General features: G+C 52.2%; 1 protein-coding gene across 1 annotated transcript in view; it reads right to left on the bottom strand.

Annotated features, from left to right (window-relative positions):
• Window positions 1–505: 505 nt before the first annotated feature.
• Window positions 506–14,885, bottom strand: part of Fer1l5 (fer-1 like family member 5) — a 51,818-nt gene continuing 37,438 nt past the window's right edge. The window contains exons 27-53 of the mRNA XM_057751457.1: window positions 14,297–14,399; window positions 13,586–13,761; window positions 13,316–13,483; window positions 13,028–13,163; window positions 12,838–12,915; window positions 10,762–10,943; window positions 10,393–10,554; window positions 9,994–10,098; window positions 8,891–9,037; window positions 8,652–8,814; window positions 8,479–8,504; window positions 6,857–6,907; window positions 6,602–6,706; window positions 6,041–6,160; window positions 5,476–5,637; window positions 5,189–5,280; window positions 4,614–4,784; window positions 4,301–4,449; window positions 3,914–4,053; window positions 2,758–2,846; window positions 2,436–2,531; window positions 2,128–2,269; window positions 1,805–1,904; window positions 1,538–1,728; window positions 1,244–1,353; window positions 843–990; window positions 506–730 (exon numbers count right to left, since the gene is read on the bottom strand). Coding sequence (XP_057607440.1) covers window positions 506–730; window positions 843–990; window positions 1,244–1,353; window positions 1,538–1,728; window positions 1,805–1,904; window positions 2,128–2,269; window positions 2,436–2,531; window positions 2,758–2,846; window positions 3,914–4,053; window positions 4,301–4,449; window positions 4,614–4,784; window positions 5,189–5,280; window positions 5,476–5,637; window positions 6,041–6,160; window positions 6,602–6,706; window positions 6,857–6,907; window positions 8,479–8,504; window positions 8,652–8,814; window positions 8,891–9,037; window positions 9,994–10,098; window positions 10,393–10,554; window positions 10,762–10,943; window positions 12,838–12,915; window positions 13,028–13,163; window positions 13,316–13,483; window positions 13,586–13,761; window positions 14,297–14,399 — 3,537 coding nt within the window. The remainder of the gene's footprint in view (window positions 731–842; window positions 991–1,243; window positions 1,354–1,537; window positions 1,729–1,804; window positions 1,905–2,127; window positions 2,270–2,435; window positions 2,532–2,757; window positions 2,847–3,913; window positions 4,054–4,300; window positions 4,450–4,613; window positions 4,785–5,188; window positions 5,281–5,475; window positions 5,638–6,040; window positions 6,161–6,601; window positions 6,707–6,856; window positions 6,908–8,478; window positions 8,505–8,651; window positions 8,815–8,890; window positions 9,038–9,993; window positions 10,099–10,392; window positions 10,555–10,761; window positions 10,944–12,837; window positions 12,916–13,027; window positions 13,164–13,315; window positions 13,484–13,585; window positions 13,762–14,296; window positions 14,400–14,885) is intronic.

The following is a 14,885-nucleotide window of genomic DNA, read 5'->3' as shown; positions in this document are numbered from 1 at the left end:
CTACCCCAGCTCTTGCTTTTTGTTGCAGAAACAAATGATTTCTGTGGCGAGTAAGGCTATTTTTCTGGGCATTGTAACCCCAGAGTGTGTGGATGAGGTAGTGCCTGGTCCCTGGTGTGGCTCTAGTGCACTCGTACTTGGGGATAAGCCATGGCCTCAGCATATGACTCAACAGTTAACCCTTCCCTTATTTTCTCTGTCCCAGGACTAGATGGGGTGACTAAATGTGGCATCGTTCCCCAAGTCTCAAATAAAGAGCTGGCTTTTTCAGCCTTTCACATTGTCTTTAATCCCAACCCCCAAGTTCCAAGGTAACTTTGTTAGATAAACATATTTATTTTGGTAGAAAATTAACAGCTCTGCTCTTGTGAGAAGTGGTCTCTAAACATTTGAGTCAGAATACGCACGGTACCTTGGACGTGTCCTAGAAGACTCAAACAAGGATCTGCTAGGAAGCCGAAAGGACAGGGTGCTTGCTCGGCAGGTGAGAGAGAAGCCAGGTCACCTAGCCTTGTGGAGCTGGCATCTCTGGGATGACATCTCTTATTTGTCTCCTGGATCCTTGTAGGAATGTCGGCCCGTGGTCTTTTAAAGGATGTAGTTTCGAGCCCTCCATGCTAAAGACGGAAGAGTTGATCCTGCTGGTGTTTACTGAGCCAATGAGGTTGACGATTTTAATGGGGGGGTTCAGCCGAAGTTCAGGTTTGATCCAGGCCATGGCCAAATAGTTCTAGAGAGAGAAGAGAAACCAGAGTAGCCTAAAGTAGAAATGTAAGTGTACTCTCAGAGTGGACACAAGAGTGGCCAGCGCCTTTGTCCTGTTCCCAGTGGTTAACACTCACCGGAGCCGAATAGACGAAGTTGAACAGTATAATCCCTACAGCCAGTATCACCGAAAGGCATATGATTTTGTAGCGGTAGCGTTTGCAGAAAACATAGCAGAAGTTTTTAATAGGTGACCGGTACCACAAGAAAGAGGAGTCATTTCGTCTGCCCATGACAGTGGATGCCAGAGAATGGAGGGCAAGAGGAACCTTCAGATCAAGTGACCCACAGCCTTTTGGTCTTTTCTGTAACAGGTTGGGAACCCCTTATACCCAACCCCATGTCTTATTTCCTGACTATAGCTTAGCCATGTAGGAGGAAGTAACTCTCCCTTTCCACATGGAGGCCCGCCAGTCACCACCGTATACAAAGGGGGAGGAATGACAGGCTTGGTGCCTGTGCCCCACAGGGCCCTTACATGGGAGGATGGAGTGTAGGGAACTGGTTGGGTTCTGATTGGCCTCGCCCGGCTGGCCTGATTAATGCCTCCCTCTCTGGCAGAATCTCCAGGGTCATCTTCACTTTACCCTAGAAATGCCAAAGACAAAGGGGTAGGGGCTGCTCTGCTCAGACAGTAGGGGCAAGGTCATTTCAGAACCACTTCCCCACCTCCGCAAAGGAGAGGAGCTTTGACTAAGGTCCTGGAAGTCTGCGAGAGCCAGGTTAGATGGCATCACGCTCCTAGTCACTAAACACCTTCCCCAGCTCCTACCGACAAACGCCACTTTTCACCGTCGTGGACCTGACAAGGCCACCATCCAGTTACGTTGGTCTTCTTAAAGAGAGAGAAACGCTTCTGTTGCGTGGAGGGCCTTTTGGAGTCAGTTTCCAACATCTTGAGGGAACATTGCTTGCTCTTCTCAGCCGGAAGGGGCATGTCAGTTAAATCCAGCTCCAAGACTCCTGAGCCCAGACAAAGGCCATCATCAGCAAGAAGACTTGCTTATCCTGTGTCACAGACCCTACACCAGGACCTCACCTAAGAAGTCATCAGGGGAGAAGAGGTCATTGTCCCATATCTGGATGATGAGCCGGGCTGGAAACTTCTGCGATGTGGGATCCAGGCTCCATATGTAGTCCTGGAGGACAGCAGAAGGCTGTGTTATGGCCTACCTCGTGGACATTTCCCTTGGATACCCCTTAGTCCACTAGTCAGTAACGACAGACTATCAAGGAAGGGGGGCTCTGCCTTGCCTGAGGACATGTCCCTAACGTCCTGTCACGGCTTGCAGGTCTCTGAAACAATGGTGAATCACTTGGACCCTAAGGCTCTTCCCTTGTTTTCTCTTCCCCATCCCTTACCTTCTGGCTTTGGACGCATACATGCTCTGTGACCAGGTAGTCCATGGTGAAGATGAACCTCCAGTTGAAGACGGCCGCCCCAGTCAGGGAGTGATAGTGGACATCTGTCTTCTGCATGTCCTTCTCTAGCCCAAATAGCCACCTGGGGCCAGAGTCCTTTCACCTGGGGCTCCTGTGTGTGGTCCCCATCCCACCACACACAAGTGGTGGCAGATGTTTCCCTCAGGACTAGGAGGCTCCAGCAGGGTGACAGAACCAGAGAACTAAGGGATAACTTCTGGAGTCGTGTCCCCCGCCCCCAGCCTCACCCTTTGACGTAGATGTCACTCATCTTCTCTCTACTTAAGGTCTGACGAACCAGGTCCACTTGGGAGGTGCTCCAGATGATGCAGCGCACTTCGTACCTGTAGCCGCTATGCTCTGAGGCCAGGCTGAGGACCAGCCCCACCCCCACCCAGACCCCAGCCACAGCCCTGCAGAGGGAGGGCCTGCCCAGAGAGCCTGAACGTGGGCAGGAAAGCTCCTTCGAAATCTGATAGAGAATTCCCACCGCCTGGGATTGGAGGCTCCCTGAACCCTGGGGGCTGAGCTGGAACGCCATGATTAGGAACTGGGCTCCCATATACTCACCGTTTAGGCTTCCTGGGGCTGATGTTGACTCGGGAGCCAGGAGGCCCCAGCATCTTGGGGAAGATATCCACCCACATTTGTATTTTCCCCTAGAGCCAGAATGGGTTTACAGGTTGGAGGTTGCTGGTCTCCCTTCCATTAGGTAGCATGAGGGTCTGAGGCTTGGATGAGGGGCGGGGCCTGGAGATTGCTGGGAGGTGGCAAGTGATCACCTGCCAGCTCCTTTAGTTTTGGCTAGGAAGGCAAGTGAGGGAGGGTGAAGGGAGACTAAGAGTGGCTGTTGAGAGATCACTTATGTCCTGGGGCTGGGGCGTGAGGAGGTCATGCTGGGTGGCCTGTTGATGGGGATCCGTGTTGGGGTTGGGCCTCATGTATTCAGCAGCATGCAAGCCTTAAGTAAGAAAGTTGGATGGTCAGTAAGGTTACTCTGTATTGTGTGACCATAACCTAAGGTTATTATGCTGGCCACGAAGTAGAGTCCCGAGAGAAAGAATTAGTGGTGGAAATGGTAAGTAGAAGAAGGGAAAGGGTGGTTCCACCAGCCTTAGAAAATAGGTAAATATGTCCTGCCTGTCCAGCCACCTGACCTGCTTTTATTCTTCCACATTGACCCATTTGAGGAAGCCGGTTTAATGAGGATGGTTATTTTAAAAATTGCTCAGCAGAAGACTTCATGAATGTGAAAGATTTGTGGAACGATGGAGCCATGTTTATAGTTGGACAGTGAGCCATGATTAAGGTGCCCTTGTGGGAGCTGTGCCCCTGGCTTCCTTCATATAGGGAAGACAGTCTGCAGTTAAGTGGCGAACTGGGTTTTGCAGTGTTTGTGCCTTCTGAGCTATGGTGCCCCCTCCTACACCTCAGGAGAGCAACATCTATGGTACTAGTGGTTGGTGGGACACCCTAGAGCGTCCCACACTGTTGTGAGGCATCCATTTCTTACAGCCTTTCCAGGCGTCGCCTTCTCTAAGTAATATCATTGGAGCATCTTTCTTACTAACGTGCAAAACATGCTTGACTCCTGTCTGTGCACACATGTGAATTGTTGACCTGCCCTTGCTTCTCACTGTGAACTATGTCCTGGGTGGATGGACACCCATTTCCTTATCCAGTGCAATCCGTAGGAGGCAGGAGCAGCCCCTCTGTCGTCACATACCTGGTCGATACCTGGCTGACTCTTACTGTACAGTGTGCGGGTCTCCACATGCTCAGGAACCAGGCCCTGGGTGTTCAGGATGTACAGTGCCAGGCGTTCTTTCTTAGGCCCCAAACCCTCAAAGGTAGGGGGCGTGGACTCTGGATGGAAGATGTGATCATGAGGTCATTAGCATTTCCATCTGAGCACCCTCCCCAGCCCTGCCTGGCTATCTGGCTCCAGTAGCCTTCTATGAGAAGAAAAGGGAAAACTGGAAAGATGTTCTTCTACCCAAGGGCACCCTCTCCTCATCCTGCCCTCTTCTCTCTCTCTGCACTCATTCATTCTAGGGTCCACACTGGTTCCCCAACACCACACCTTAGCTGTCTGGAAGTGTGTTGGGCTTACCAAAGCTCTGCAACCTGAACGTTTTCCCATTGTAGACAATTGAGTCGTCGTCAAGGTCAAATACAGGTGGAGGCAGCCCTTTCTGTTTGGCATAGCGGTCCAGGAGGTAGCTCGGGGATAGCTGATCCCGCCACCTAAATGGCCCTGACCTGTGGGAGTATGCAAGAGGAACAGATAGGAAGGAACAGGTCTTTCAGGGGAAGGTGCTGGAAACAGAGGGGCAGGTCCAGCCCAGCTCTCCACCTCTCCTCGGGAAACTGTGGGCTCACACCTCCCCCCACGCAGCTTTCTTGCTGAGTGGGTCCACACTCACTTGCAGTAGGATGTAGAGAGCCCACAGCGGGCTCCAAAGCCAGACAGAAGTCTGTTCTCAAGGTCGATCACTGTAGATCCAATCTCATCATCGGCAGTAACGAGGTCAAAGTCGTAGAGCTGGATCTCTAGGTCCTTCTCCAGTGGGATGTTACATGTGAGTTCATACATCCTAGAGACAAGGGGGTTGGAACGTGGCTGCGGACATGGGTTCTGCCTGACTGGCCAGCATCTCAGAATGAGGGTCCTTGGCCCGCCTCTTCATTCACAGTGAATGTGGGCAGCAGAGCATAGGCTTTTGTCCACCAGCATCCAGTCCCTGAACATGGCTAAAAGTAACTTATAAGACAGCCTGTGCATGGAGGCCCGAGTGCCTCTCTTTGGGTGTAGGTGGGGCGTGTGAAAAAGTGGCGGATCATCCACCTGTCTTGCACTTGTTGAGCCCCTAAGAACCAGTGAGATGCTGCACACAGGGATCCTAGAGGCTCTGAAGAAATGTATCTGCCTACTGGAACTGCCTTCCAGTCTAGCGTGGAGGACTAGAAAAACAACAGTGAGTGACTGGGGGCAGCTCACGTGCCAAAGATAGGATCCAGAGTGTTGGGGTGGTATAAGTCCCGGTTGCCGAGTTTAGTCTGCCCCAGTTTCAGGATCACGTAAGGGTCACACTGCGGGAAGAGAAGCAGAGGGAAGAAAGGAAGGGGGACGTCAGTCATGAGAGTGAAGTAGATGTGTACTGCGTGGTGCCTTTAAGTGGTGGCTATGTGGGTAGGAGCAGCCTGAAGCTACTGCAACATGGTTGTGATCTAGGCATGGGGTGCGGACCACTGGTGACAAGTGGGACTACTTTTTTTTTTTTTTACCAGGCCATTGTAGTCCTGTGGCTGCAGGTTGATGGCTCGTATCAGGTATACCCGGACCATGCATGTCTGAGGGAAATCTTCAGTCTCAGGCCAAGATGAGAACTGACGTGGAGGCTTGGGGGCATCTGGGTCCTCAGGAAAGGGATAGATGCGGAACAGGCCCTGGGGGTGAGAAGATGTTGGCAGCCCAATCCCCAACCCGGCAGTGCTAGCCTAACTTTGTAAAGCCACCAGTACAGCAGGGAGAGGGTTAGGCTGAGGGTGAGCAGCAGGGGTCTTCAGGCAGGGACCGAGTTTAAAGGGGCATTGGGCAAAAGCACTCAAAGCTACTTGGTGTCCCAGACTATGACGGGACTGCACACCCATCCCTTCGGGTCTGAATATGTCTGAGGCTTGCATCTTTGTGGGACCAGCATGAGGTAGAGCTGGAAATCTGAATGTCTTGCCTCCCTCGATCCCTGCCTGCATAGACTGACCTTTGTCTCCCTATTTCTGGGGCTGTTTCTTAGGCCCTGGCTCATCTTCCATGGGCTATAGACAGGTAGCTTGGCTGACTTAGACGCACCTTGAATTCCCCTACTACAGGACTGTCCACCTTGGGCTTTTCCTGGTAAAGTTTGAAGGTGTGGCAGAAATCCTGCAGGCCCTGGAAAGCCTGAACTGCCTCCAGCTCACAGTCGTACACCTGTGGGGGGGCAGATGCAGTACCTGGGCTGTTGGGGACCATCTTGGAAGTCAAGAGATGAAGGGATCACCAGCCCCCAAGCCTGCTTCAGATGGAGCAGCTGGTGGCAAGGTTTCTGGGGGCTCTTAGGGGACAATGTAAACAGTCCCCCCTCTCCACCTAGGTGGGAGAGTACTTGTATTACAGGATCCCTGCACCCTGAATGTGGTGGGCATGCCTGCAGTGCTAACACCCTAGAGGTAGAGGCAGGAGGGTCGGAGCTCAGGGTCATCTACACCTATAGAACCAAGTGGAGACCTGTTTGGGCTATGCAGGACCTTATTCCAAACAAGGCAAAACCAAACCAGCAGCTCTGCTGCTTGGTGGTTCCCTGACAAACCATGGCCAAGTCTCTGGCCCCTCCCAGGGGAGGTTGTGTGCTGCCCTTCCCAGGACCCTCACCGTCAGAGTGTGGTAGCTTTTATATTTGTACTGCAGAGACTTGTCAGCGTCCCCCGTGGCCCAGAACAGCTTGCTCCACCAGTCCACGTCGTGCTCATAGTCATCCTGACAGAGAAGGGGGGACTCTCGCTGGCTCTCAGGCGGGGCTACGGTACCCCCGCCAACTGCCTGGGGGTTGTCCCTTGTCCTTGGGCTACGGTGCTCCCGCCAACCCCCTGGGGTTGTCCCTTGTTCCCTGGTCTGAGTCTTCTTTACCTCCTCTTTGCTGGAATCAAACCAGAACTTCTTGAAAAGGAAGTCGAAGAGCTGAAAAGTGAGGAGGTTGGAGAAGACTGGAGGAAGAGGCTGGGGTGGGAGCTCTCCTGTCCCCTTGCAGTTTCCATAGGCCTTTCAGTTAAGCCAGGGTGGGGAATTGTGCTTCTTAGTGTCCATTGCCCATCCGTATACACAGGACTCACACGGGCTCAGAAATGCACTCTACTCTATCTGAACCCTTGAAGGCAGAATCTTTTCCCCCAGGAGTCTCACCATGTACTTAGTCTGTGATCCTCCTGTCTCAGCCTCTCCAGTGCTGAGATTACAGGCCTACTAACCACTATGCCCCTCCCAGCAAAATCAACCTTCCCTCCCTCCCATATCTTGTGCTAGGTAGGAATTCAGGGTCTGTGCATGCTAGGCAGGCAGTCTATCCCTTAGGTACCTCCCTAGCCCTTGGTTTTGGGGACAGTGCCTTGCTTATGTAGCTCAGGCTGTCTCAGACCTTCAATCCTCCTGTTCTGTTTTCTGAGTGCTGGGATTACAAGCACAAACCATTATGCCCGGCAGCATATCCTTTTGATGAAGGCATTTGGGAACTGCTGTGCATTAAAAGTGATGCTGTTGCCCTAGAGCTATAACCCTGGAGCACAGCAGAGGTAGAGGCACTTGGAACAAAATCTTAACGACTGCCAACTTTAGTGGGATCCCTCAGTGAGATCCCAGGGTCTCAGGTAAGGGGTCTTAACCTTGTTGCTGTGATTAAGTACCTTGACAAGAAGCAACTTATGGGGAGAAGGGATAATTCTGGCTCACAGTTCGAGAAGTCATGGAGAGGAGGAGATGGGGCAGGTGTCTGAGGCAGCTGGTCACATTGTGTATGAATTCAGGACACAGAGTGACAAATGCCAGTGTTTAGTTTACTTTCTCCTTTTTAGTTAAGACCCCAACCCACGGGAAGTTGCTGCCCACTTCCAGGGTGGCTCCTCCCACCTCAGTTACCCTCATCTAGACAACCCCTCAGAGATAAACCTGGAAGCTTGTCTCCCGGGTGACTTTAACTCTTGTCAAGTGGACAGTCAGTGTTAGCTACTATCACAAGTCTTGTGAGCATGGGAGTCTCTGTAAAAATCTATGTAAAAAGGCCCAGTATGGTGGTTTGTTTGCAATCCCAGTACTGGAGAGGTAAGTACAGGAATTCCTTGGGCTGACTGGCTAGCCTAACTTAATTAACAATTTCTAGATCAGCAAGAAACCCTGTCTCAAATAGCAAGGGGGAGTTATGTCTGGCCTCCACACATGTGTACATATGCACACATACATGCACGTGCACACACACATACCACATGTACCCCACGCACAAATGAATAAAATAGCAATCCCAGCACTTGGGAGGAGGAGGTAAGAAGATTGGTTCAAGGTTATCCTCTATTACATACGAGTTCGAGATCAGCCTTAGATACATGAGAACATCCCCAAAATGCTCACATGATTCTCACATGCACACACTTGACTGAGGCCCAACCCTTAGCCTTCTCCAGTAAAGTTAAGCCTCCTCAGAGGCAAGAACAGGGTCATTCATGCAACTGGGAGGGGAGAAGGTGCCTGGGGCCCTTACTCACAGTATCAGGCTTCTTCATAGACAGGGCTGCAGAGAGAACACAGCTTGTGAGCGTCAGGAAGAGAGAAGCCAAGGAAGAGGGGCACCAACCCCACAAGGGAGCTAGGGTCCCCTCTACTCCCAGTGAGGGCTTCCTATGGAAAACAGGAGGCAGGGCTGGGGAAAGGACCATACTTGGAAGCTTTACAGGAGTGTAGCTCAGAGCCCAGGGGTCACAGAAGTAGGGCTGGAGGAAGTCGATGTTGGCTTGACCCACCACAATCTGCTGGCCATAGACCTGGTTGTCCACCACTTTCACCACCAGGGGCAATGCGTGAGTCTCTTCCATAGGCATGAACTACAGCCCAAAGAGAGGGGAACGTGAGGCCCCTCAAGAGAAGAAGACTGTCCAGCCCCTTCCCAAGGCCTCTTACCACCGTGAGGAAGAAGTTGGTCTTAGGGAAGTTGGGATTCTCCTGGAAGTTGCTGATGGGTTCTGTCCTCAGGCAAGCCTCCCCACATTCCACCAGGAGCTGTGGGTAACGCACATTCTTCATGTTTCGAAGGCCCCAAGCCATAATCTGTCAGAACCAGGAGAGAGCAGGGCTGGGGCAGATAGCACTTCTTAACCAGGGCAGGCACAAACTGGTCTGGAAGTGCAGTTTAAAGCATGCCAGGGTTAGGAATATGGCAGTACCAGAGCTAGTATCTGAGGCTCCTCTGGGTCTCCCTGCCCTGTGAGGGGACAGGCTGCTTCTCAAGACCTGCCGTCTGCTGTCTCTGTGAAGTAGGTGGTATCTAACCACCAGCTGACCTGCCATTCACCCCAGCTGGCCCACAAGCAGGTTAGGTGGTACACCTGCCCACTTCTGGCTCCAGACAGTATTCAGACACTGAGCTCCTGAGGCTAGTTGCCTCTAGAGCCCACAGATTTTGAGGTCTGTATGCCATTTATCTTATAGCTGACTTGTGTCCCAGACAGTTCCATGACCAACCACTGATTTGGCACCCTATGATTTCTCTTTCAATTCTCAGGAATGTCCAGAACCTCATGAGAGCCTCCATGGGAACTGAGTGGGGGACTAACTACATTAGCTGATCTCAAGGAGTTACTAGTTCCTGAACTACTTGATTGTTTTCTTCTCTGTCAATTTGTAACAGGACACAGAATAACCAACGTGGGGACCTACGTTTGGTCTGAAGCAGGGATGGGCTTACATTGTGGCTCCGTCACTTAGTCTCTGGTCACTGTGTCTGCAATGTTTTGTTTCTGAGCCTTGATTTCCTTCTTGAGAAATCAGTTCCTGATCTACAGGGACCAACACGAGACAGTCCTGCATCTACTATCTGCTGCCCGAGTCCCCATGTTGTCCAAGCCTCTGCTCTCGTTTCTCTTGTCTCTCCTGCCTCTGAGAATGTGTCCTTAGCGTTCAGGCTTTGGGCCAGGTTGTCAGAAAAGTTTCTCCAAGAGCTCCAGGGTGCCTTAGGCCGCTCTAGGAAAGGCTTTCCCTTGGCACCCCTCCCCATCTGCACGCACCTCAATGGCCATCATTTTCACTGCAGGCTGGATGTTCTTGGGCAGTGTGTATATCCCGTTCTTACAGGAGACACTGAGGATTGGCAGATGTCTGTCTTTCAACTTCTGGAAGGTAGAGGAGGGAAATGAGGAAGCATAAAGCCCTGGGGGCTGCTCCTGCTGCTCCTGCCTCACCCTGCACGTCCCTTAGAAGGCTCAGCTAAAGAGATCCCGGAACAGATGGGTGGAGCTGGAAGGGGGTTAAGGGGGAAACTGGCCAGGCTGACAGCATTGAACCCAGTGTGTGACTCTGAGCCTCAGCCTTTTCCTGAAGGGGAGGGATGGGCCCTCGTGTCTGTGGAAACCTGGAAGTGAAGGTACACCAAGGAGGGACCCGAGCCCTGCCCTTCTCATCTGTACCTCAGTTTCCAGGATCAGCTCACAGGATGCCAAGATCTCACCCTCTTCTTCTCCCAACTCTCTCACAAGGGGATGCCACCTCAGGGGGGTCACGGCCCAGCCTTGGAGGTTCAGCCAAACCACCGGGGGCCACATGCTCCGTCCCCACAAGATTTTGTTTCCCTAGAGGAGAACGGAGTTCAGAGAATGTGGACCAGGCTTCCAGCATGGGCTTCTGAGGAAGAGGGGAGTGGGGCTCAGTTAACACATCTCTATGACCCCTGAACCATGGTCTAACCCCTTCAACACCTGGTTCTAAAATACACCTCTAGCCCCGAAGCAGGGCTCTGAGGAAGATCTTCCTCCCTCAAGCACAGCCTACTGCTGTACCCTTGAGTCACGCTGCCACAGTTCCAACACCACAAGCGGAGGGTTCTCTCTGGTGTCCTTGGGGTTCTCAAACAGCAGAAGGTGCTGGAAGATGAGCGTCTGGGACCACGTCGGGGCTGCAGAGCTTTGTAGTGTCTGGGTGCACAGACTGTGGTTCAGGAAGACCACTCGAATGAAAGGCTCTAGGGCAGGGAGGGAAGACGGGGCATCACAACTCCAAACTGCCAAGTGAGATTCTCCCCTTCTCTTCAGTGGCAGCCATTAGACCTGAGGAGACTCGGGATGGGTGCCAGCCATTCTCGAATGCCGCTTCAGCCAGAGCTGCAGATCAACTGCGCATACCCCATAGGCACCTTTGCTTCCATCCGTGTGAATGCCGTGCCTGCTGTGGCGACAGCTTGACTTTCTCTGGGATGGAGGGAAGGGGCTGCTGAGGAGGGGTTCCGGGGGTAAGGCTTCCATAATCGATCATCTGCAGCAGCAGTGAGTGGCCTTTAATATAGCTGGTGATGTTGGGGGACAGAGCTCAGCAAACAGCCCGGAAGCTTTGCCACCCATTCCTTATCTTCTGTCACAGTGCCATTAGCAGGGCAGGGTGGGAGTACTCTGCTCACCTCCTGAATGGTTCTATGGGTCTCCCTCACACAGGGCCTCCTCCCTGCCCCACCTCTTCTACAGAGCCTCAAGTGACATGGTTTCCCAATGTGTCTGTCTGTCTGTCTATTTCTATGTTGTGTGCATTTGTACTGTGCCTACATATATGTCTGTGTGAGGATGCTGGATCCCCTAGAACTGGAGTTATAGACAGTTGTGAGCTGCCATGTTGGTGCTGGGAATTGAACCTGGGTCCTCTGGAAGAGCAGCCAGTGCTCTTAACCGCCGAGCCATCTCTCCAACCCAGTGTGTCACTGTCTTTCATGTCCCACCCTGTCTTCCAGTTCTCTGCCATGCAAGCTTCTCCTTTTTCGAGGCCTACTAAGTGACTCCAGATAAGCAACTGAGTTCTTCAAACCCCTCTCCAGATTTCACAACATTGGTGTCACATCTCAAGAGCACCCTGGATTTGTAGTCTTTGGTGTCTTTCCCCAAAATTATACTCATAGGCTTTGTGCTGGCTAGTTTTCATGTCAACTTGACACAAGCTAGAGCCGTTGTAGAGGGGAAAGCCTCGACTGAGAAGCTGCCTCCATAAGACCAGTCTGTAGGCAAGCTTATCAGGCATTTTCTTATGAAGTGGGAGGGTCCAGCCTATGGTGGGTGGAGCCACCACTGGGCTGGTGGTCCTGGGTTCTATAAGAAAGCAGATTGAACATGCCAGTAAGCAGCAGCCCTCCATGGCCTCTGTATCAGCTCCTGCCCCCAGGTTCCTGCCCTGTATGGGTTCCTATCCTCACCACTTTTGATGGTGAACTGTGATGTGGAACCATAAGAAGAAATAAAGCCTTTCCTTCTCAAGTTGCTTTTGGTCATGGTGTTTCATCACAGCAAGAGTAACCCTCGCTAAGACAAGCTTCTCGGGAGAGGAATCTGCATCTCGGTTACATATTCATCACAGACGTACGTGGATGTGTTGCCAGGCCTTGGGGGCTAGGGGACAGGGCTGAATGACAAGGGGCAGTCTGTTACGTTTGTTTATGCTGTGGACCATTTGTTTAATGATGCAAAGATGTGTTGCATTTGTTTAACTCTGTGAAGCTGTGCTACTTTGCCTGTCTAAAACACCTGATGGTCCAAAAGAACTGAACGGTCGTTAGGAGAAAGGATAGGCAGAGCAGGCACAGAATAAATAGGAGGAAAAAGAGGATCGAGGAGCAATAAGAAGAGGAGGAGAGGGGCCAGCCAGCTACACAGCAAGCCATGGAGTAAGAAGTAAAGCAAAGTATATAGAATGGAGAAAGATAAAAGCCCAGAGGCAAAAGGTAGACGGGATAATATAAGAAGAGCTGGTTAGAAACAAGCCAAGCTAAGGCTGGGCACTCATAAGTAGGAATACGTCTCCACGTATTTATTTGGGAGCTGTGCGGCGGGATCCCCCAAAGAACAAAGAGTAAAAACAACCAGCTACAGCACTCCTACCCTGAAAGGTCAGGATCTGGTTGTACATCAGATTCCGGGCCTGGTAGATGTAGCAGAAGAGCTGGTAGTAGTGAGGCTCTGGGTAAAGAGAAGTCTCGTTCATTTCCTGTCCCCGCTCTTCATAGGCTCCTCCCTTCTCCCTCTTCTCAGGCCCTGGGGCCACTCCAGAGACTCCCAGGCCAGGGCTCACTGTCGAAGATGAAGTAGATGAAAGGCATGGTGGGGATCCTGAGATCCTCCGGGGTGTGCCTCCACGAGTCCCTCCAGTGTTGCCATGACCATGTCTTTTCGTGTTCCTTCTTTGCTTCGTTTTCCAACGTCACTGCCTGCGCCTGCAAAGGTTCCCGTAAGGTTTGCAGCCAGTGCCAAACTTGAAGAGTTGGGGACCCAGCTAGCAGGGACCAGGGATGTGTATGTTCCCGAGCCTCTGGGAGACAGAGGTAATAAACAAGCGTCACCCAGACCATGGCAGCCTTACCAAGGATCCCTCCAGGAGGAATATGGGAGCCACACCCCTCTCCTTCTTGGGTGCCAGCCGTCGGTGCCAACAGCGGCGACGGAACCGGCTTGCGGGCTGTGGGTCCAGGTGGAACTTGGAGTCAAAGGTGCCATACTCCCAGCCCTCTCCCTCTTCAGAGAGGTCTTGCTGCGGGGAAGAACACGGGGGTCTTAGAGTTGTGCTCCTGTTCCACTCTGCAAGTGGCCTCTGCCTGTATCCCAGCTAGGGCCTTTGCTCCGTCAGCCTCACCTTCTGCAGGAAGGAGAGGGTCTCCTGCTCCTGGCTCAGCTCCTGGCCCAGCTCCTTGTGATTCCGGAAACGCACACGCACCCAGCGTCGCCGGCGGCATGAATGGTAAGTCTTTTCCACCGAGTTCCAGATCTGGGGCAGGCCGGAGGGTGGGATTCCCACTCCATACTCCCAGCCTGCAGGGGCAGCAACATGGCCTCTGGGTCCATTTGCACCTGCAGACTTCGGGAGCTTTGACACACGCCTGAGAGTAGGGCCTTAGAGGGACAGGTCCTGGGGGCAGAGGGGTCCTCATGTCCCGGAAGATGTGCTTGAAGTGTGTAACCTGGACTACATGGAACCAATTGCAGCAATTGCTTGCGTCTGGAGACCAAGCATCAAGACTTCCAGTCCACGGCTCCCTCCCTGGAGCCTGTTTGGGTGAACTGAAGCTCTGCAACCAAATCTATGCCAAATCCAAATCCAGGCATTTATCCACCAGGCTTGCTCAGGGTCAGGCCTCAGGAAGTGGGGCGTCTCAACAAGAGGGGCTGACTCTGTGGAATGGCTAGAGGCTGAGAATTCCCTAAGAGGCTGGGAGCCCCCCCCCCGGGGGGGTGGATTCAGACACATCCTGCCTGAGAGCTTAGTCACTCAGTCTACTAGAAGAACCAGACTTGAATGCTTCAGGGTCCCAGGCCTTCACGCCCTCAGACTTGACCAGAAACTGACCTTCGCTGTCCACTGCATGGTTGAGCTCCACAGTCCAGTTCTTCTTAAAGTGCCAGCCTTGGGGACACTTCACATTCTCCAGGGCTTCCACGGGCTGTCCATTCTGTATGGATGTTGAGGGTGAGAGAGGGTCCAGGTGAGGTATATGAAGCTTGCTTTCACTTGTTCTTTCTTTCTCTTTCTCTCTCCTGTCTTTGAACTTCCAGCCACCTTCTATGGCAGAAAAATCTTGCAACTTCTAATGCCCTTCCTGGCTCATTTATTTAGAGATGAACAGCTCTCTTTTTGTTGCACTGGGGACACGTTAGACTCGCGTGATTCTACTCAGTGGTCAGCAGCCTCTGGGTGAACTCCATTAAAATAAACCAAAACTCAAAGACTAGTTCCTGTATCTTAGCACCGTATTTCCTGAAGAACCATGGGGTGATAGAGAGGACAGAATATTTCTGTCAGGACAGTGTGTGTGTGTGTGTGTGTGTGTGTAAGCTGGGACTCAGTCTCATTGCTCAGGATCCCATTGGTCATAGTTTTTGAGACAACATCTCTGAGATCTGGGGCTTACCTGTTATCTGGCCAGCAAGCAGTGGTG

Source organism: Chionomys nivalis, chromosome 19 (genome assembly GCF_950005125.1).
Source record: "Chionomys nivalis chromosome 19, mChiNiv1.1, whole genome shotgun sequence".
In the NCBI taxonomy this organism is placed as follows: Eukaryota; Metazoa; Chordata; class Mammalia; order Rodentia; family Cricetidae; genus Chionomys; species Chionomys nivalis.
Note: the sequence above shows the minus strand (reverse complement) of the source record. Positions and strands in the feature narration are given on the sequence as shown.